General features: G+C 36.1%; 2 protein-coding genes and 1 long non-coding RNA gene across 3 annotated transcripts; 2 read left to right on the top strand and 1 right to left on the bottom strand.

The window, feature by feature from the left end:
- Positions 1 to 372: 372 nt before the first annotated feature.
- On the top strand, positions 373 to 4103 carry LOC114304495 (myb family transcription factor PHL11-like). Its single transcript, XM_082901921.1, has 7 exons — positions 373 to 648; positions 815 to 979; positions 2266 to 2342; positions 2424 to 2487; positions 2862 to 2937; positions 3151 to 3220; positions 3366 to 4103. The coding sequence occupies exons 2-7, from the start codon at positions 868 to 870 to the stop codon at positions 3600 to 3602; spliced, it is 636 nt and encodes a 211-aa protein (XP_082758047.1). The 5' UTR covers positions 373 to 648; positions 815 to 867; the 3' UTR covers positions 3603 to 4103.
- Positions 4104 to 4347: 244 nt separating this feature from the next.
- Positions 4348 to 9415, top strand: LOC114304512 (putative disease resistance protein RGA3). The gene is given in 3 exon segments (XM_028249673.2): positions 4348 to 7223; positions 7225 to 7752; positions 8910 to 9415. Coding segments are annotated over 3 exon segments (3108 nt in total). The 5' UTR covers positions 4348 to 4650; the 3' UTR covers positions 8917 to 9415.
- A 1483-nt stretch (positions 9416 to 10898) lies between these two features.
- On the bottom strand, positions 10899 to 13022 carry LOC114304505 (uncharacterized). Its single transcript, XR_014347811.1, has 3 exons — positions 12913 to 13022; positions 12644 to 12787; positions 10899 to 11112 (listed from the first exon to the last, which is right to left on the bottom strand). It is a non-coding gene; the product is annotated as an uncharacterized LOC114304505 (long non-coding RNA).
- Positions 13023 to 22742: the final 9720 nt, after the last annotated feature.

The raw sequence follows: 22742 nt of genomic DNA, 5'->3' as shown, positions 1-22742 counted from the left end.
TGTGAGTTAAATAAGATGATATGACTTAAATCGGATAGTGACTTTTTAATTTTTTATCTTTTTTCAAACATGTCAGACTTGAGGTAAGTGAATTTGCGGAGGCGCCACCTGGTCCGCCAATATTCCATCCCCTGATTTTGCGGCGGATATTCCACGCTGGCATCCCACGTGTCACTCCATCCTTTTTCTCCCCTACACCCCACCCCTCTCTCCAATCGGTTTCCCCCTCTCTCCACAACCTCCATCCAACGCCCAATAACAACACCGCACATCTCCTCAATCCAACGGTCCAAAACGAAATCTATCATATCCTCCTGAACAATCACAGTCATTGTTCGGAATATTTAATAGTAAATTTTTTCGGCTAATTATGTTCCTTCAGATTCGTCGCCGATCTTTTCTCTTCGTGTCGTTTTTTTTTATACACAATCGATCTCTACACACATTCTTGAATGTCTGGAAAGTTGAAATTTGATGCCAAAAACAATTTGATTTTCAGTGTTTAGATTGAAAATTTCAAGCATCAAAAGAGTTCAATAATGATCCATACCTTTTTCAATCCAATGGTGTGTGCTTGCTCAGTTGATATTCAATTCTGATTTCTTCCCTTTACATGCAACCCATCTCTAGACACATTCTTGAATGTCTGTAAGTTGAAATTTGAGGCAAAAACAGTTGATTTTGAGTGTTTTAGATTGAAAGTTTCAAGCTTTAAAATAATTGAATTCTGATCCATACCTTTTTCAATTCAATGGTGCTTGCTTAGTTGAAATTCAATTTTGATTTCTTCTCTTTGTTAGAGAGAGAGAGAGAGAGAGAGAGAGAGAGAGAGAGAGAGAATTTGACGATTTGGGTGTGGCGGTGGGGATGATGGAGAGTGGGATGGTGATGTCGAGAGACCCAAAGCCGAGGCTGAGGTGGACGGCGGATCTTCATGACCGATTTGTTGATGCAGTCACCAAGCTGGGTGGCCCTAACAGTGAGTCTCCCTCTCTCTCTCTCTCTCTCTCTCTCAATGGGATTGGCACTTCCATTATTTGATGTTTGCTAGCAATTAGTAGCTCTGGTTTCAATTTACTGAATTAATTGCATTTGTTTTCTATATTGGTCTGTCCTTGGTTTTTTGTTGGACATTGTGTTTCAATGGTTTTTGACTAAAAACATTTTATAGAGGGAAATATTTTTCGGAAAATTGACTTGTTTTCCTATTTTTGGTTGGGCCTGAATTGATTGGTTCGCACAGAAAATTATTAATATTCCATAATTTCCATATTTTAGCTGCACCGACTTGAAGAAATTGTTTTACCATAAAATGTAATTGGTTTCTCTTTTTGCTGTGGTTCATATACGTCTCTAATTAGTGCGAGTAGTTACATTCATACAAGGCTGAGAGATGCACTATCCATTTGTCCATTGATGAATATAGGTCTTCAAAGCTGCTGTTAGCTAAATGGCTTAACAAAACAATTGCATTATATAGAATATTTAAGCTTGAGTTATTTTGTCTTTGGGTTTTTTACTAATCCAATAAATTTAGAAGAAATTTGAAATGGATAAGGTTATTCAAAGCATTGAAATTGGGGTCAAATTTGGTCTTTGGTTGTATACTTGTAGCTGCACAAAATTTATAATCAATAGAACAAAGACAAGTGATGGGGGTAGTCCTTTGATTGTACGAAAAATGATATTGATATTGATTAATGACCTTGCTACCTTGGTAAATTGGCTGAAGTGGAGTTAATCTGTTTTTGACATGTTGTGAATGTCAAAAAACTAAGTGGTGAATGGTCTGTAACAAATAGTTTTGTTAAATCCATGTTTTACATTGTAATTTCAGGAGGTTGATTGTAGTTCAGCAAATCCTAGTCTCACTCTTTCATCAGTAGTAGGGTTATGTCCATAACTTATTTTGTTCATTTCACGTTATCCAAATTGTCAATTTAAGAGTCTATAACTGCATATTAGATTTATTATGGTGGCATGGTTCAGGTTAGGCTGCTTGTTAATTGACCGCATCGATGTGATCCTTTTTTGGGAGTGCCTATTCTTGTTACATTAAATCCTGTCTATATAAGGAAATAAAGAATGTATCCAACTTTCGTAGCATCTAATATGTTTCATTCTGAACCATGGACATGAATTATGTGACAATTATTGCTATAGACAAATGGGAGGGAATTTTCTTATTTATTTATAAAGAGCGAGTTATTTTTGTAATTACAAGCTTAATACAAACTCAACTCAGAGAAGAGTTTCAATTTGCAGAAGCGACTCCCAAGTCGGTGCTGAGAGTAATGGGCTTAAAGGGCTTGACATTGTATCATTTAAAGAGCCATTTGCAGGTGTGTTTTGTTTTTTTTGGCCATCCTTGTCCATTATGCTTTCTATGAACTACTGATTTAATGTTCACATTTTTTGCGTAGAAGTATAGACTTGGGCAGCAGGCCAAGCAAAAGAACACTGTAGAACAAAACAAAGAGAGCAATGGTGAGTACATTATAACATTTAATAAAAGTTACGTAGTTTCACTACAGATAGCTCAACCTCTTGCCAACAGCTCCTCCTCCAGCTGAAATTTAACTCTCGTGAGTACACCCTCAACTCAGTTCTTTCAAGAGGAAACAAAATGATTTTGCACCATCTCTTTGAATACATCTTATTCTCTTTTGTTTTGTTTTGTATTAATTTTTTTTTTTTTAGTAGTGATTGAAATAGTTAAAATCATATTTTACATGAAAATCCTCAATTGAGTTCTTTAAAGAGGAAACAAAATGATTTTGCAGTAAGGAATCTCTGTTAATGTCGCTTCTGAATTTTGAATAATGCATGAAATTATAAAAATCATATTTTTCTTTGTCCAGGTGGTTTTTACAGCGACTACCATATGCATTCCTCAGGTGCTACTACCAATTCATCAGGAGTTAAAAGTGAACCAGGGTATTCTTTGAAACCAAGTAGTCTCTTTGTATATTTGGAGTAACTAGTTTTTCTTGGATTTTGAGTAAAAAAATTATGAATATAGCCTTAAATATAGTTTGAAAAGTTTTGTTTAAGAGTTCAAATTCAATTAAAAAAAAAATAAAATGGAATGTATAAATTCATTTTTTGATCTGCCCATCTTGTAGCTAATGAACATTCTGTTTTGAACAGAGAAGTGCCAATTGCAGAGGCACTGAGGTGTCAGATTGAAGTAGAGAAGAGATTACAGGAGCATCTTGAGGTCTCTCTCTTGTTTGACAGCTCTATGATCAATTTTCCTCTATAGGCCTCTTCTTCGTATTATGTCACATAATGTTTGCTAATTCATGCCATGGATTTTGGCCATTGTGTGAATTTTTTTCTTTTCTTCTCTCAATATGTAATAGGTACAAAAGAAGGTGCAGATGAGAATAGAGGCACAAGGGAAGTACTTGCAATCGATATTAGAGAAAGCTCAAAAAAGCCTAACACTTGACATGAACAACACAATCAGTCTTGAAGCCACTAGAGATCAACTTATCAATTTCAATTTGGCTCTGTCAAATCTTATGGTGAATATGGATGGGGAATCAAGAAATGAAAACATTTCAGAGAAGAACATATTGTTTATTCAAAGGAAATAAAATGGGTCTCTATGCTTGGGAGAGGAACAGGAAAAGAAGGACGTCAAGCTTAAAGTTGAAGGTAGTTGCATAAATTTTGATTTGAATACCAGAGGGAGCTATGACTTCTTTGGAGCAAATGGATCAGAATTGGGAGTGAAGAAGACACTTGCATATGGGAGTTAAAATTGAAAATATAGGGTTATACATGTTACCCTCAGCATCTTATATTTGTTGTTGGTACTAATTTAGATACAACTTGAATGCTATTATTGAGTCTTTCCCTATTTTTTAACTCATCAACCAGTACCTATTGGTGAGGGTCTTTGTACATTAACGACCTGAAGAGAGATCTAGAATGACTTGGAGCTCATTGTTTCCACCTTGATCTATGGAACCCAAAGAGATTAAGTTATGGTTGGTTGATGGTTACGTGTAGGATGAAACACTCAAAATTTTGGATCTTGTCTTCTTGGTTATTTTCTTCTATTGAAATGCGGCAAATAACGAATTGTTTACAAACTTCTCATATTTTTTTTCCTTCTTATGAATAATGCTTGATAAATGCTTGTCAAAATGCATTTGTAAATAATCGATGATATAATCTAATTCCAAGAAATGGATCTTATGGTATTTCGTTATGTCCAAAATGGTGTTGGTTATTATCATGGCTTTGGTTTTGATTATTGTGTCCTAAAATAGTGTTGTTACAAAATAATGTCACTATAATTAATGATCCGAGTGAGGCATCATGTGAATTGAAGAATTTCCTGGTAAATTTCGGAGTAGAAACGTAATAGAAAAAATCAATCCAATGAATTCTGATAAAAGTCCACCCCCTTGCATCAAAACCTAAATACAAGTAGTTATCTACAAAGATGCCACTGCCCCTGTTAGTGTATACTTTTTTGGAATTTTTCTCAGCATTCAAACTCTTATAATTCATCAGTTGGTAATGAGTCATTTTCCAAAGTCTTCTTTTTTCCAATTATACTCCTATTTGTCTTCTGACAATTATTCCTTTCTTTCAAAGCATTTACAATGAATCCAGATAGCTAGCAAGTTCACCATGGCTTCATTATTTCTTCCACTTGTGCTTCGAAATCTGGACTCCTTGATCCGAAATGAGGTGGGCTTGCTTTGGGGGGTTGACGAGGAGATGAAGAAGCTTAAAAGCACTCTCTCCACCATCAAGGCTGTACTCGGAGATGCGGAGCGAAAGCAACTGCAAGACAAAGCAATTCAAAATTGGTTGAGAGAGCTCAATGATGCAGCCTATGAAGCTGATGACATCTTGGATGATTGCGCAACTGAAGCCCTCCGATTTGAATCTAAAGGCCAGAGTTCTGGTTCTCTGAAGAAGGTAATCACTTGTTTATTGACTTTTAATCCTATTGAGAACATTATGTTCCGTCACAAGATAGGGAATAGGATAAAAGATATTACAGTGAAGTTCGATGCAATTGCTGCTAATCGTAAATTTCACTTGCACGAGGGAGCTGTGGAGAAGAGAGTTGAATATGCTGAAAGCCGTGAAACCAGTTCCTTTATAACTCAACCAGAACTGTATGGAAGAGATGAAGACAAAGAAAAGATTGTCAAAGTTTTGGTTGAGGATGTATGTGATAGCGAGGACGTTTCCGTGTACCCTATAATTGGTATAGGGGGGCTTGGAAAGACAACCCTCGCGCAAATGGTCTTCAATGATGAGAGGGTGGAACGCCACTTTGAACCTAAAATCTGGGTTTATGTTTCTCAGGATTTTGATGTGAAAACGATGATAAAAGCAATAATAAGATCTGCATCTGGAGAAGTTTCTCAAGACTTGGATCTAGGTTCTCTGCACAAAACCCTTCAAGACAAGCTGAATGGGAAAAGGTACCTGATTGTATTAGATGATGTACGGAACGACGATCAAAAGAAGTGGGTGAATTTGAAGTATCTACTAGCATGCGGATCGAAAGGTGCTTCAATTGTCGTCACTACTCGTCTTGAAACTGTTGCATCAATCATGGGAACTATCCCATCGCATCACTTGTCATTTTTATCTGATGAAGATTGTTGGATGTTGTTTAGGCAACGAGCATTTGGACATGGAAATGAAGAGCGTCCGAATCTTGTGGCTTTTGGGAAGGAGATAGTGAAGAAGTGTGGGGGTGTGCCTTTAGCTGCAAAGGCCCTTGGAGGGCTAATGCGCTTCAAAAATGAGGAAAATGAGTGGTTATTTGTTAAAGAATGTGAAATTTGGAACTTATCCCAGAATGAAAATTCGATCTTGCATGCTTTGAGATTAAGTTATTATAATCTTCCATTGGAATCAAGATGATGTTTTGCTTATTGTGCTGTTTTCCCAAAGGGTTCTACAATTGAAAAGGAAAAATTAATCCATCTTTGGATGGCTAATGGCTACATTTCATGCAAAGGAAGGCTGGACCAGGAAGATATTGGTGATCAGATTTGGAACGAATTGTGTTGGAGATCTTTTTTTCAAGATGTGAACAACGATGAAATTTTTCGAATGACATGGTTCAAAATGCATGATCTTATGCATGATCTTGCCCAATCAGCTATGGAGGATGAGTATCTGGTGATGGAGTTTAAAAGTTCGAGTAATATATCCAACAAAAAAGTTCATCATGTAACACTGGTTAATGATTGGATAGATAATTTTAATGACACGTTTTGTAATGTTGTATCCTTAAGGACATTCCAACTACAATATCCACCATTTTCCTACAGCAAGCGGGGCAATTTTTTGTGTGATTTTAGGAAGTTTGGTTCACTGCAAGTTTTCCAAGAAAGCAGCAGTAGCATGACAAGGTTGCCATCTTCAATTGGCAACTTAAAACATCTGAGGTATTTAGACCTTCATAATACTGATATCAAGCAGCTTCCTAATTCAATTTGTAGTCTCTGGAATTTGCAGACATTAATTCTAGACTACTGTCGGAAACTTGAGAGATTGCCCAAGAACATGAAGTACCTGACAAGTCTCTGACATCTTTATCTGATAGGTTGTCCGTTAATTGAGATGCCCCCAAATATTGGGCAGCTAACTTACCTGAAGACATTAAATGTATTTATTGTGGGTCAGAGCAAAGGTTGTAGTCTAGCTGAATTGAAATGCTTAAACCTTGGAGGACAACTTCGTATCGAGAACCTTGAGAGAGTGAGAAATCCGATGGATGCCAAAGAAGCCAATTTGGTGGAAAAGAAAAATCTTTGTCGGTTAGAACTATATTGGGAATATGATTTGGCTGAATCTGGATCACGAAAACATGTTGAATCTGAATTAGTAATTGAAGCCCTTGAACCTCATCCAAACCCGAAGGCATTGGTCATACAAGGTTATAAAGGTTCCCAATTCCCGCTCTGGATGAGGGATTCAGCTCTGAAAAATATAGTTAAAATCCAGCTCTCCGATTGCAAAAATTGCTTACAACTTCCACCGTTTGGACAACTTCCTTTGCTACAAAGCCTTAGAATTGATGGAATGGATAAAGTACTGGAGTATCTTGACAATGACTTTCCTGGTGGTGGAGGCCCAGTGAGAGGATTCCCATCTTTGGAAGTACTCCATATTGGAAGTTGTCCGAATTTGAAAGGTTTGTCAAGGGAGGAGGGAAGAGAGTTGTTCTCGTCTTTGCAATATTGAGATTGGAAGTTGTCCTTTATTGAGCTTTCTGCATCTTTCGTCCCCAAAAGAACTATTTCTCTACGACGAGTGCACCAACGTTATACTAAATTCAATATCAAAACTTATTAGTCTCACTTCCCTACGTGTTAGTGTTAATCACGAGGTGGTTTCTTTTCCAAAAGAGGTGCTGAGAAACCTTACTCTTCTTAAGTCACTGAGGATTGTGAGTTTTTCAAACCTTAAAGTGTTGCCTAAAGACCTTGCAAGCCTCGTTGCATTAATTTCTTTGTCTATTGGCGACTGTCCAGAGCTTGAGTCTTTGCCAGAGGAAGGGATACAAGGCCTTGAATCTCTCCAATCGTTGCATATTGACAACTGCCCGAAGATTGCATCACTTCCGGCGAGTATTCAAAATCTTACCAAACTCCAAAGCATAGACATTTGGGGTTGCAGTCCTGAACTGGCAAGGCGATGTGAGAAGGGAAAGGGGGAGGATTGGTATATGATTGCGCACGTACCAGAAGTCTTTATAAGGTATATGACTCTTCTTGTACTTGTTGTATTACTAGTTCGTTTACAACTACAGCATAATAGCCCAAGTGGCAATCAACTTATAAATAGATACTGTAAAAATAAACCCTTTTTTTTTTTTTTTTTTTCACTAAATCATAAATTATACCAGACGTAACCTTTTAACCTCTGACCAAGTTAACATCCATGTTAATTTGTTCAATATCTAAATTGAATTTCAATTTGACAGGCCAATCTCAATTTGATCAAGATTTTAACGTCAAGTCATTGGGTGTAATCATGCACTAGGACTTGTGTGATGAATTGGCTACCTCTCATGACAAAGATCTTTCACGAAATTAATTAGGTGGCAGATGTTTCACATGATTCATAACTTCAATTTCCATTGTCAATCACAATTATTTGTTAAATTTTTTTTTCTATTTTCTTTTAATTTTTTTTTTTTTTTGGGGTGCTTTTTAAAGAAAGCTTGCCCAAACAAATTTTCACATTCGAATGTATCCGAACTACTTGAATTGAGCGTACTTACCTAATGGCTTGTTTATTCAGTTCTTTACCTGGCCTTACTTCAGCAATCTGAGCTAACTGTTCTTCTTTCAAGCTCCTCCTTTCCATCAATATCAGTGACTGCCTCGTTAACTTTTATAGCTCTCTCCTCACCTATTTTTGATCAATAATGCATAGATACATATTTTGTGAGAATAATAGTTACTAAATGGTGATCAACGTGTCTCACCTTCAGCTAGTTCATATAGAAGCAGCACAAATTAATGTAACAAATTGTTTGAAGAACATAAAATGTGTTTTTTTTTTTAAACCCAATTATTTGAAGAAAATAAATCATTTGTTGCTTTGAAACTTATCTATCTAAGATAGTCTATTCAAATGGTTTGAGCTTTAAAATGGACTACGAAGTCTAAATGTCTAAAAATTACTTTATGTGCTGTGGTATGAATTTGTGGTTAGCCATGACAAGGAATAAAGCAGCTGCATTATGATATGATTGTGCGCATTGAGTCCTTCATGATTCAGAGATTGTATGTATCTTCTATATTTATTTACGTATATTTATTTCTATTCATCTTTGTAGGTTTGTGTTTTTTTCGCTCCATAGGAGGTTATTTGACTCATATTCTCTTGTATTGTTTTTGTCATGGCAGGTGCTGATGCCATGCTTTTGGGACATAATGACAGCATGATGGCTGCTAATTTTGAAGTGGTTGTGGGCATCAGATGCATTGTTGATGGGGAAGGTTTTGGGCTGCCTATGGGTTTGAGGTTGGCTGATATATAGAAGTGGTTCGGTAAGCTGTTCTGTTCTCCCATCACTCACCATTCAGGGCTAGAGATTTGTGGCCACTTGGTTTCTCTTCTGCAGAATAAAGATTAAATGTAGGCCTTATTTGTCAGTGTGTAATAATGTCAGTGTGTGATGGACACTGGGGCTCTGGCCTTCTTAGGTTGGAGGGTTGAAGCCCCCCCATATTATGGCCACTTTGTGTTCTCGGTTGCTTTCAATAATTTGATGTCAAGTTTCTGTTTTGGTTTTGGGTCTTGATCAGAGGCTAGTGGGAAGGGGTTTTAGTAAGCTGTTGTATTCTCGGACTCCTCTGTGTCAGTGTGTGGGCTCAAGGCTTGAGATTTTCTGATGAAGGGAGGAAATTTATATAATCAGTGGATGCAACGAACACAACTAACAAGTTACGGAAAATTTTAAATATCCAAACCGCCATTACAAAATTGAAGGTAGACCATAAGAACCATCTCTTGATTACATTTTTATTTTGTGCAAATGGTATAGTTTTGGATACCATATCCAAATCAATCTATCATTAGATCCAAACAAATGAAAAACCAACTGTCGACTAATAATGATTAAAACTCGATAAAAAATGATGTAGTTCTCATGATCATACTTGTCACTGAAGCTTATTATATTTACCACATCAATGTGATTAAACTTATCACTAGAATGTAATCATACTTATCGCTAGAATTAATCCTACTTCTCACTATAATTAATCCTGCTTCAGTTTTAAACTCAAGACATGTCTTATTGTAATGAAAATTACAGATTAATCCTTGTATAAAAATCATGACAGAAAATCCTTATCTGGTGTACTTTGTCCATCACGTTGCCCCAATTTCTGATTAGTTCTCACTAATATTGCCAAAATGGCAGTGTAGGGTGCACATGAAACCAATGGGATGCAGTTTTCATGCTAAATTAACAAAGCAATACTGAAACATTTACTCATCTATTAATATATTCACTGACAGTGCCAAGATGCTAGGGTAGGGTGCACATGAAACCAATGGGATGCAGTTTTCATGCAAAATTAACAAAGCAATGTTGAAGCATTGACTCATCTATTAATATAATCACTGACATTTCCAAAATGTCAGAGAGTTCTCCATTTTCACACTATTGTTGGCTATGATCCAACCCAACAATTAACTTCATGTATTTGTTCCTTTGAGCTCTAACTCAAAAGGCCTCTTCATAATAGAGGCACTGCTGGAAAATTTATTTTTAGTGGCGTTTGAAAAACGCCGTTGTAGGTATTAAAAACGTCACTAATTCTTTTTGTGGCGTTTAATACCAAACGTCGACAACGCGGCCGTCGCTATAGCTTTATGGTGTTTGCAAAATGTCGCTATATTAGTATTGGCGGCGTTTTTAAAAACGCCGCCAAATGTCCTACCCTACCGGTACTATGACATCACTATATGTTTAGCAACATTTTTGAAACGCCGTCATATCTTTTTTTTAAAATCTAAAAGGTTTAGGTGGCATTTTAAAAAACGCCGTGATATCTTTTTTTTTTTTTTGGAAATTGTGCTAATTTTGTGTAAATGAATTAAAAAAATACCTATAATGAAATTAAATAGCACTAAAAATGATTTTGGCTTCATTTTTGTCAACAATTTGCGCCAGCATCGCGATGGAACTCATTTGGGCAAAGTTCAAGGCCCCTATTGACTTTAACAGAAGCAACCAAATGAGGCAAGAGGCATTATCTCAACCCTCCACTATAGCTATCATACGAATCCTCAAGTTCTAATACAAATAAAATTCAAAATGTATACTTTGAAATAATAATTGCCAAACAAAAAAAAAAAACTTCAAAGTAAAGTTATTGCGAACATTTCCCAAACAAATGTTCGCACATCAAGCTCCCAATCTTCCCACAACTATCAATCTTTTTCATAGTACAAACATGTGTTATCAAGGATATCGAAAAGGAAAGAAGCAACCTTCATATATTACATGCCATAATATCCAAAAGTTGAATGGTCCAAGCATTCATCTCCATATTCCATCATACAATCCATACTATCCAAGAAAGATGCTCAAATGACCTGTTTTCATCAAAAACATAATCCATGTTAAAGTCAACTAAACAAAAAATGAAAAGAATGTCCAAAAACAAATGCATCTCCTTATGCGGTCTAGTCTAGGCCTCAGTTTCCTCTCTAAACTGTAGGTGTGAGGAAAATGTGCCCAGTAGAATAATTCTAGCAAAAGTAAACAACAGTATGGTGACATGTCTAAGTGTACAAGATATGGGAAAAACAAATTGGCCTTGTTTGGTTTGCTTTTGAGAGTAATCTTGGAGCAAAATTTTCAAAATTTTGTGTGATTAGTGATTTTGAAATTTTTTTTTCCATAATCACTCTCTCTCCTACACATCAATCAATCACTTTTTCTCTTTCCTCTCTCCTTTTCAATCATTTTTTCTTTCACACACATTTACTTAACTACAACAAAATATCAAATCATCTCAAACTCCTATGCTCCAAAACTATTTCCAAAATCAACAATGCTAGAGGGCCACAATTTTTGTGGCCACAATGGCTCAAAACTGTCAAAACGACGTCGTTTTGGCATGTTTTGCACCCAAAACGACGTCGTTTTCGCAGTTTTGAGCCATTGTGGCCACAAAAATTGTGGCCCTCAAACATTTTCCTTCCAAAATATACAACCAAACAAACCAAAAAAATTTCTAATAACTCTCCCCAAATTTTTTTTTGAAAATTTATCTCCCAAAACCAAACCAAACACACCCATTAAATCTTTATATCTCACCATGTATGTCAACATTCCATTTTAATACCATCATAAGCATTTCCTTGCCATTTCATTACAGCAGTGATCCCATCCAATTCCAATATATCATTTCAAGTTCCAATTTCCATATCCAACTCACATATTTACACACACCCATACTCATACCCACACACACCAGAGACAGATACTCTACAGTCTTATTTTCTCCCCCTATCATACAAGCTTTATGATAGCTAAAGAAAAAAAAGAAGAATAAAGGTCAATCCATTTCCCAAAACCCTTTTAACTATTATGCAAATTTTCATGTGGGCTCATTATTAATGTTTATCAAAGGATGACCAAGAATCCAATGAACCGTTGTTTTGTGCTGATTTTTCAGAATTTGGCATCTCCAATTGACAAAGAGTTGATCTGATGTTCTAATTCTCTCCTAGTGACTAAATAACACAAAATTGGAGTATGATAGTAATTATTCTACTGTTCTCTCTCCTCTACCTGTTGTTTTTAAGGTATATTTAGCAACTACATTTTTAGTAATTATAATGGAGTTATAAATTTTTTGTGATTTTAGGGATGTCCAAAAGTATACAATATCAATTCTACTCAGAGCAGTTAGGAAGTTGCACAGTTATGTCCAAAAGTTTACAACGCATAGAAATGATTGACTAGAAATAAAACTAAAGTAGTCAGGATAGAACTAATAGAGTACCAGAAAAATGGAGTGCCGAAAAAATAAAGACAAAAATTGCATGAAAATAATTGATAAGAAATAAAACTAAAGCAAGGATGGAACTCTTAACATAATGCTGGAAACAAACTTACATAGAATTCTTGCTGAAGGCAGCATGTATAAAAGCCCAAATTGGATGTGATACCGCATCTTTGAGATGAGCCAAATTGATCGATAAAGATAGGTTTTAGTATCTTTCTTTGATAAAAGCATACTCCTTCTAGGCAAGTGAATACCTAATAAGCAGGAAGAATAAAAGATAATAAGTCAAAGTCGAATAGGAATCCCTGGAAGGTACCTGAACAACTATAGAAACAAGATAAAGAAAAGGAAAATGGAAAAATAAAAAGGGGCTACAAACTTCTAAATCCAAGTGTTATCTTCTTTGGGAGATTTTGATGCAATATGCATATCAAGCATTTTCTCCACCTATCAGCTTTCTATTTCAAATGTCTGTCACAGAGGTGCAATCTGCAATCTTACCAGCTCAAACTTCATTTATATATTTAACATATTGATTCCATAAGGAACAGGTGACATGATAACATTATTTTGATATAATAAGAAGAGCAACATAGAGCAAAATGAATCCAGTTTACATGGCTAAAGAAAAAAAAAAAATTGTGGGATAAAAAGAAATCTTTGACACCAAATGAAAATCAATTAAGAAAAGAATCAAACAAAATTTCTTCACAAGAACTTCCACTTCAACTTTGAAGAAGCATGGCATGAAATAATCATTCATTCAACTGTACTCTTATTTTTGTCCCCAACACCTTGCCCTATTTCCAGAGTCAAAAAATTCACCACATGTGCACTCAGCAATGCACCCAATAACTTTGAGCTCTCCACTGATATTATCTTGTGGATTAGGGGTAAAGAAAGTTGATAAGCAGGAAAACCAAAAGAGAGGTGAGAGAGAGAGAGAGAGAGAGAGAGAGAGAGAGAGGTGGTTAAAAAACCTAAAAAGATTACCTTTATTGAGTAATACAGGACAAAAATATTTAGTTTTTTGTATGAGCACACTCCTTGGAAATAACAAGGATTGAATGTAACAAAAATTTACTATCCTGATAGAGGACTCGGGGAATGCTTCACTTTTCCAATAAAAATAACTAACATGATATTATATTGTATTTCAATAATCTAAAAAAGAAAAAAATTTATTATACCACATTCTGAAAGATCTTTAATATTACTCATGAAGTTCAAAATCATTTTGAATAATTCCAGAATGAAAACTATGGCTTCCTAGTGAATGATGTACATGAATATATTCTCCATTTAAAATCTTTCCTCTTTTTTTTTTCCTTACTCGTGATATATTACCACATAAAGGGGAATACAGTTAAAGAAAAGTGAGCCATATGATCACATTGTTTGCTTGAACTGTCACATTGTAAACAATCCACTCTCAATACAAAGGTAGTAACCAAGAAGAATAAATAAATAACTTCATAGCATGAATTAAAGAAGGGATTCAAAATACACACCACCGTGATGTGATCAAGGTTTCGGAGATTTAGAAGTATTTGGACATCACATCAGTTAAGACCTACATTATCAACAGTTAAAGCTATTAGAGAGAAGTGGAAGAGAGAGAGAAAGAGAGAGCCTAACCAGGTAGCCCTCGGGGAAAGGCAAGCTAGGCCACCAGCCTAGGCAATACTGGAAGCACCATTGAAGCAGGTGCACACTACCCTATTGAAATCCTTTATTACTGGATACCGGTTCAAGTGTAACAGCTCCTCAGGTACCACAGTCCAACCAAGTCAGACCCCCGTGAACTCGGCAAACTTGGAGAAAGATGAAATTTCAATTGCAACCTATAGTACATGAATCAAATTCATTGTTTGGTTCTCTGTACTCCATTATTAAAAATAAAATAAAAAACACTTGTTCAACCAATGGTTTAGACAAAATTTCTAAAAATACCCTTTTTAGAAAACAAGGGCAATACTAGTGTGATAACCCTGGTCCGTGTTATGCTAATTAATCTTGATTATGATTGTGATTATGTGACTGATATGATTTTGAGTGCCATTTATATGAATATATGTGGTTTTGAATTTCTATCTGTTCACCGTAGGAAAATCTGTTTGATTATCTGCTTTAGAATTTAAATTGAAGGCTCTATCGGCCACAGAACCCGAAATTGATTACGCCATTGTGATTAGCGTAATTTTTAGAGCCTACGGTGAAATTTAATTAAAAATTGATTTGGATCAGATTAATTAGATTAAACTGATGTAATGGTTCTCAATTAATTAGTGTTGATGAAGTGTGATTAAGAGAGCCTATAAATAGGCTTATATACACTTAAGTCCCTCATTTTGTGAACTCAAAATCTGAATATGCTCTAGAGAGAGAGAGAGGGGCTCAAATCATGAATGTTGGCTTAAAGCTTGGGGATTGGAAGCTAAACTCAAAGATCTAGCTAGAATTTGTGAAGATTGAAGCTCCTATGTGAGTATTTGAGCGTAAATTCATAAGTTAAGTTTGTAATTTTGTGAATTGAAAGAGAATATGTAACCAAGAGCATAGACTGAATTGACTATGATGAATTTGAAGTTTATATGAACATGCATGAAGGGAATTGTCATGAATTTGCATAGTCTAACATGTACCATGATAATTATGAGAAATTGAGAGTTGAATCATACATGCAAGCATGATTTTGTTGAGTTCTATAAGGATGAGCATCACTTGTGTCATTTGAATTGGTATTGAGGTCTATATAGTGCATACATGAATGATCCGTAGAGAGATATGGAGTTTGTATGAGTTAGAATGCATGCGCCTTGATTATAAAAAAGAAATGTTGATTAATTTTGAAGATTGGACCATGATTTTGAATGATTGGCCTCATATTGTTATTGTCCTCATGTTATGTAATGTTTTCCATGATTTTGTGTCAAAAACATGAGTTTTGATACTTTGAATATCAAGTTTGAATTTCAAGAACAGTTCTGGAAATTCCAGAATTTCGCATGTCCGCTCGAGCGTGAAATGTTGGTTCCCAGAAGTTTTGCAGACATGATGTCCGCTCGAGCGGGGAGATTCACGCTCGAGTGTCAAGCCATGTAGTTTGAATTTCAGCTCGAGCGTTCGAAGTCATGCTCGAGCGTAAATTTGAGGCAACCAGTACTTCTGCAGAAAAAAAGGGGTTCGCTTGAGCGGGGAAACTTATGCTCGAGCGGGGAGCCCTGTTTCTGACATTTCGAAAAGATGTTTTGTGTTTCATTTTCCGTTTTCTTTCATTTCTAAGCACTCTTAGGCGTACATTGAACATTATAAATGAGTTAAAGAGATAAGAAAGAGGCCTAAGAGGGATATGTAAATTAAGAACGGATTGAATAGCTTGTGACCCAATATGTATTATGTATTGTGTAGGGTCAAGTACAAGGGTAAATCCATCGGCGGAACATTGTGAGTAATATCGTAGTAAAGATATTTTCAAATACGTTACTTTCCAAATGCTACTTCTGTATAAACTTCATGGATTTGTTGATTTGAAATATGAATGAGTATTTTATATGCCTAATTTTGTATAAGGCCGTTTGTAGCTTGATATGTTTAATATATCTAAATTGGGCTTAAGGCCGTTTGTAGCTTGATACGTTTAATATATCTGAATTGGGCTTAAGGCCATTTGTAGCTTGATACGTTTGATAAATCTGAATTGGGCTTAAGGCCGTTTGTAGCTTGATACGTTTGATATATCTGAATTGGGCTTAAGGCCATTTGTCGCTTAATACGTTTGACTATAATGAATGATTGGGCCAAAGGCCGTCCGACATGAATAATTGGGCCAAAGGCCGTCGGACATGAATAATTGGGCCAAAGGCCGTCGGATATGAATGATTGGGCCAAAGGCCGTCGGACACGAATGATTGGGCCAAAGGCCGTCGGACACGAATGATTGGGTCAAAGGTCGTTGGATATGAACGATTGGGCCAAAGGCCGTTAGACATGAATGCAAAGATGGGCCAAAGGCCGTTTGAATATGTCATTTGATATGTTGAAATACCGTGATGGGTCAAAGGCCGTTCGAATGAAAGGGATCATGATCATGAATATGAAATACGCATGGATATGAATATAAAGAGAATGGGCTCGGGGCCGTTTGGTACACCTGATATGTTTGAATTGGGCCCGAAGCCGTTTGATGTGTTCGAATTGGACCAAAGGTCGTTTTGAATAGAGAGTTGGTTGGACCAAAGGTCGTTTCGTATAGATGGACCTGAGGTCGTATTGTTATATATAAGAATTGGACTTGAGGTTGTTTTGTATATGGACATGATGTGTTGGACCTAAGGTCGTTTTGCTTTGTTGAGATTTGTAAATTTGGTGTGAATGAGAACAGTGGTTCAAATATGTACATTATAAGTATGATTCATTTATGAATGAATCTCATTCATTAACCTCTTTATTTTGATATTATTCACTGGGCGTTAGCCCACTCTCATTTATATGTATGTAGGTGAGCAAAGGGACGTTCAACCCCAGCCTTAGTGGAATTTAAGAAAGGAACCCGAGTTTTGCGAAGTCAGCCCAGGTGCCTTATGCAAGAGGCTTTGGTTATGATCTTTTGTATTCCTTTTTGCTATTTCTATTGGTCGTGATAGACCGTTTATGTGTATAAGCTGTTGGTTTAGCTGACTATGTGTTTAAATGATCTTGGGTATACAAGATGTTAACTACTGATATGTGGTGTGAGTTATTATTGAGTACATGTGAAATGTTTTGATATGCCATGTAAGCATAGCTCATTGGATGAAATTTTTAAGTCTGCTTTCGTTTGGCCCCTTAACTCTGATGGAGTATATTCTAATCTGATTTGAGGCCGAAGGTAATCTCATGATTACTGGCCGGTTATGACCTTAATCTATAGGGGCGGGTTTGGGTTATGACAACTAGGTACTAGCATATAAGCTTATATGGTCACCTAAGGCATCAATTGAAAAGAAAAAAAAAGTACCTAAATATTTTGTGATCAATTTGATTTATTTATTTATCATTTGAAGTCAATTTAATCTTTTTTTTCACTACTTGGGAGTCAATATAAGAAACAAACAAAATGACAAATTACGGTTTAGTTTTGTGAAATTGGTTGGGAACAGACTAATTTAATAACTTTTTGGCTATTTGGCTAAAATATGAGCTAAAAAAAACTAGTATGTTTGGGATGACTTTTTGACTTTTTACGAAAAGATGTGCAAAAAGTAGAGAGAAAAGAGAATCTTTGACTTTTTGGTATGGATTGTTGGCTTTTTGGTTTTTTTAGTAACTTTTTGGCTTTTTGGCTAAACCGGCTAGTCCCCAAACGAGGCCAAGTTGAAATTAAACACTTTCATGAATAATTTCATTCAATAGATTTGAATGACCCTTCTAAAAATTGTGAATGTTTCCAAACTTGTACTTGTTTTTAATTTTCAAAAACATAAAAAATAAAAATAATTTTTTTTTAAAACAACAACATATACCTGTCTGGCACCAGGAATTTCAAAGATTGATTTGGGGCTATCATCAGTGATATAAACAACATAAGCAGAATCATAAATAATAATTGACTCATTAGCCCTTGGAAACTCCACCAGTTGCTCCAGTTGCTGTTTCGATGCTGCATTACCGGTTGTGCTCCTACCAAATAACCCATAGAAGTGAAAAGAAGACACTGTTCCAAATAACCCATAGAACCTAAAATGTTGTATTTACCTGCATGTAAGATAGGTTTCTGAAGGTAGGTATAGATGGAAATTTGTAGCAGTCCATTCGCCAGCTTCTTTGCTTATCTTAAATCTACCAACTGGCTTTCCCGCTTGCAAAGGACCTTTTGTAGCAGCATCCATGAGACCTGGACCAGCCCCTGGCCATGAAGTATAGCTCAAGAGAATCCAACGTGAACAACTGTACTAGAGCTTCCCAATTTACATGCTGATGATGCTAGTTTGAGATTTATGAAGGTGAGGTGGGTGCTTTCAGATTTTCTCTGATCTACCCATATTAGTATTGAGAGAACATGTAAACAAAAAAAAGAAAGAAAAAAAGAGAAATTCTTTATCATATTGAAAGTCTGGCACTCTATAAAGTACAAGTTCTAAAGTGATGCAAGCATTACAGCCTGTCATAGGAATCATTCAGATCAGTATGGCAACCCTTGGAATCACAGCACAAAGCCTTGAAACATAAAGCACAATCATCACATGATGCTATAAAACCATTTGGGAGCAAGAGCACCTGCCTTGTATCCACATTTACATCCCTCAATGAGATGAGGAACATATATTGGCTTCATTGCTCGTTTTGAATGCAATCAACAACATAGCTCAAAACAAAAACAAAAACAAAAATTTCTATATAGGAACAAAAAGTCCAGGATTCAGAAGCAGAAATGGATACCAATTTTACCTTTCTAGATCCCACCAGTTTTCAGAACAGGTCCATCTTGAGGGAAGAAAAGCATCAGCAGGAACTTTGCGAGACTTAAAATAGTCTTCACATTGAGCCCATCGGATCTTTTCATTGACACAGTTTCAAAACAGCATTGGTATTTACATGGCCCAAAAAGATGTAGACACAATAACAAGTCCATTTAAAAGTTGTAACAAGACCTTGAGATATGGTATAGTATTAAGAAATATAAATGAAATTCAGTTTCAAGACAAATGAATGAAAGAACTAATGTTACATTCCTAAAATGGAGACCAAATATGGATGAAATGAAACCTGCAGATACTTGCAGGATGCAACATTTAATGAAATTCAGGATACCATCACTCAACATTCAATGCAATTGAAATAGTCTAACTCCATAAAATTCATACAAAAATTAGAAAACAAAATAAAAATATAGAATCTAGCACTAGCATTATGCAAATAATTTTATGCCAGAATAATCTTTCAAGTGGTTTATACAATCTGAATAATACAATATTAATTTGATTGTTCATTAAAAGGGGAAACATTATCTTGGGGTGAGGTCAATTTTGTGCAAAGAAACACTTCCTCGCGTAGATAAAAACTCCACAACTAGCGAAAGAAAATAAAATCAAACTGGAAGAATTTGAATACAAGTTTGAGCATTTAAGTGATTTACCCCTTATGATCTGTCGCAAAAATCGTAGGCCTCCCAATAATCGGTGCATCCTGCTAGAGTGAATCAAGTCAGAGAACCTGTTGCCTTTGAAAATAAAGCGCTATGGTAGTTGATCATCATTTAACAAAAGCATGTATTTTCGAATGAAAATCTCATATCTAAAAGGATATTGTTTCGAATGAAAATTTTTAATGAGGAAAGACTATATATTTTCAAATGAGAAATTTCAAATCTCAAACAAATATTTTTGAATGAGAAATTTCAAATCATAAACATATTTTTTGAATGAGAAATCTCAGATCTGAAACATATGTTTTTGAATAAGAAATTTCAAATCTCAAACATATTTTTGAATGAGAAATCTTAGATCTCAAACATATATTTTTGAATGAGAAAACTCAGATCTGAAATCTTAAACATATGTAAACCCTAAGAGAAGAATCGACGGAACGAAGAGCTTGAGAGAGAGAGAGAGAGAGAGAGAGAGAGAGAGAGAGAGAGAGAATACGAAACTAAGATTGTAGACGGTGTGCTCACCTTAGTCAATGATGCAGATGGTGGTAGTGGTGGAGCTTCGAAATCCAGAGAGAGAGAGAGAGAACTTCGAAGTCGAAATCACTCTGAGATTGGATCTGAGATGAAACCGAATTGAAGAAGGTTGAATCGTAATCTCTGAGGCTGAAGGGTTTAGAGAGAGAGCGAGCGATCGAGTGAGTGAGAGATTTGAGGGATTGGTTTCTCTAAGACTATGAATGTTTTCCAGATTCAAAATGAGGGTGCAGAGAGAGAGAGAGAGAGAGAGAGAGAGAAGGGTTCTGATTCTCACAGAGCTAAAGAGAGAGGGGGAGGAATATTATTGTAACACGTGAAGGCGTTTAAAAAACGACTTCTATTCCTTAAACGATACCGTTTTAATCAAAATAAAATGCGACGTTTATAAAACGTCGTTAAAGGTTAGAAATAGTGGTGTTTAAAAAAACGTCGCTAAATAAACGCCGCTAAATTCTATATTTCCTGTAGTGAGGTATTTTGCACCGTTGTCTTAGATATCATCTACAACCAATGTGGGATGCAAACATCATGATGTCGCATCTTGCAATTCTTGTTTTTTTTTTTTTTAAATGACAAACACACCTGCTATTATGATTTATAATTACAAAAATATCACTTTCAATTCATTTTGGATAAATATTATGTGTAAAAATACAATTCATGAATCATTTTTCTTGAAAATGTTGGAAAATTGGTTTATATAGGCTTATTTTGGGCTGACTTTGAGCCCAAAATTGAGTGGGCCCCAAACGTCTTTTGGGGTGGGTCCGAAGAGGTGAAGTGTTCCTTGTTGCGTGGCAAGTCACACGGTGAAGACGGTTCGTCAAAACCATTTATGAGTGAATGGGAACATGACGTCGTTTTCGGGTTCGCGGAATAGGAAATTTGAGGAAGTAAATGTGGGTTTCTTTGGAAAGGGTTGTCCCACATTGAAACTTTAAGAGAGTTTATTTGTGTATATAAGCTCTAGTCTACAATACTTGGGTTGGCCCCCAAGGGGCACCCCAAGTTTGTAGAAGGGAGGAGTTATGGACAAAGTGAACCTTAGCCCAAACCACCACACACGCGCCGCCGTCCGGCCGGGCACGGGTGTGAGTTGTGGGTCGGGTCGGTTCTTGTATTAATTTTTTGGACGAAATTCATTTGAATTCTTTCAAAAATTATTACAGGAATTTAATTCAAATTTGAATTTCAAATTTTTTGTCCAAACACTTGAGTCTCCTTCAGTCCGAATTTGTAACAGTTTAACTGAATAAAACTGCCAGCAGTTTCTGTCCGAAACTGCACTGTTTGAACAGATTCAAACAGATCAACATTCCAGCAGTTATCTGTTTAGTTCTGGGCTGCACCTGTTCATTTTGAAACCACATCTGTTTAGTTCAAAATTCTGCACCTGTTCGGCTCTATATATACCAGCATTGTCCAGCATTTTTTCTACCCAAAAATTCAGTCTGAAATGGTCTCTTTTACTGTCCAGATTTTATTTTATGCATTATTCTTCATTTTAGTTTTAGAATAAATATTCAGAGAGTTAGAACACAGGTTTGGTTCACCGAACAAATTTGTTTGAAGTGCTTCTACAAGTTTGTGAAGATCATTGTATCCTGGGAGATAGACGCCACTCAACCGTAAGCACTGTAGCGGGGCGAATCTATCTTAAGGACAGTGTGTCACACACTCGACTTGGTCTTTGAATTTTCTTCTAATTCGGTTCAATAAATAAATTCGGTACGTTATTTATTTATTTTGTTTGATTTATTTCATTTATTTTATTTACATAGAAAATTGTTCCAACAGAAAAAAAGGGGTCAATCATGTTGAAAAAAAGGGCTCAACTGTCTTGCTAAAAGCACCACATGTCTAAAGGACCGAAGCTCTTTTGGACGCTTGCTTGAGCATAATGAATCCAATATAATTAACTTATCAGTAGCACTGGTTCTATTCGGGAGTTAGGTAGCAAATGCAGTAAATTGCACCCATTTTGCATTGAAAATGTCAATAGTTAATTCAATTTTGATGTGCGTGTAAATTCAATGATTCTAATATCAAGATTGCCTCTCAGAGCAATAAAATATTCTTTGATTCTTTATACTTTGTGAATTCTTTATCAACAGGAAGACATGCAATATGATATATGAGAGGGTAATTTTTGGGAAAAATTGGGCCGAGCCGCGAGTTGGGCATTGAGGCCCAAAACGCGAAGGACTAAGTAAGAAGGCCGCAATAGATACTCCGGCCCAGAAAGACAAAGTTACTTCGGCCCAAGGAGGAGAAATTACTCCGGCTCAAGAAGAGATATTTACTTCGGCCCAAGGAAGAGTAAAACTACTCCGGTCTTTAGGCAACTTACGGTTAGGCCGGTCTCAGAGTTAGTCCGGTCACAGTATGTTCTGAGAAGGCCGGTTTCGGAGTTAGTCCGGTCGTGACTTACAATGGTTAGGTCGGTCAGAACTTGTTACTTGGAAGTTTGATCTAAGTACGTCAAGGTTGAACAAGGGCAGCCGAAGTAATGAGTTAGAAGAGAAGACCGAGCTAAGGAT

This window comes from Camellia sinensis, chromosome 13 (assembly GCF_055761805.1).
Source record: "Camellia sinensis isolate YWXY chromosome 13, ASM5576180v1, whole genome shotgun sequence".
Lineage (NCBI taxonomy): Eukaryota > Viridiplantae > Streptophyta > Magnoliopsida > Ericales > Theaceae > Camellia > Camellia sinensis.
Note: the sequence above shows the minus strand (reverse complement) of the source record. Positions and strands in the feature narration are given on the sequence as shown.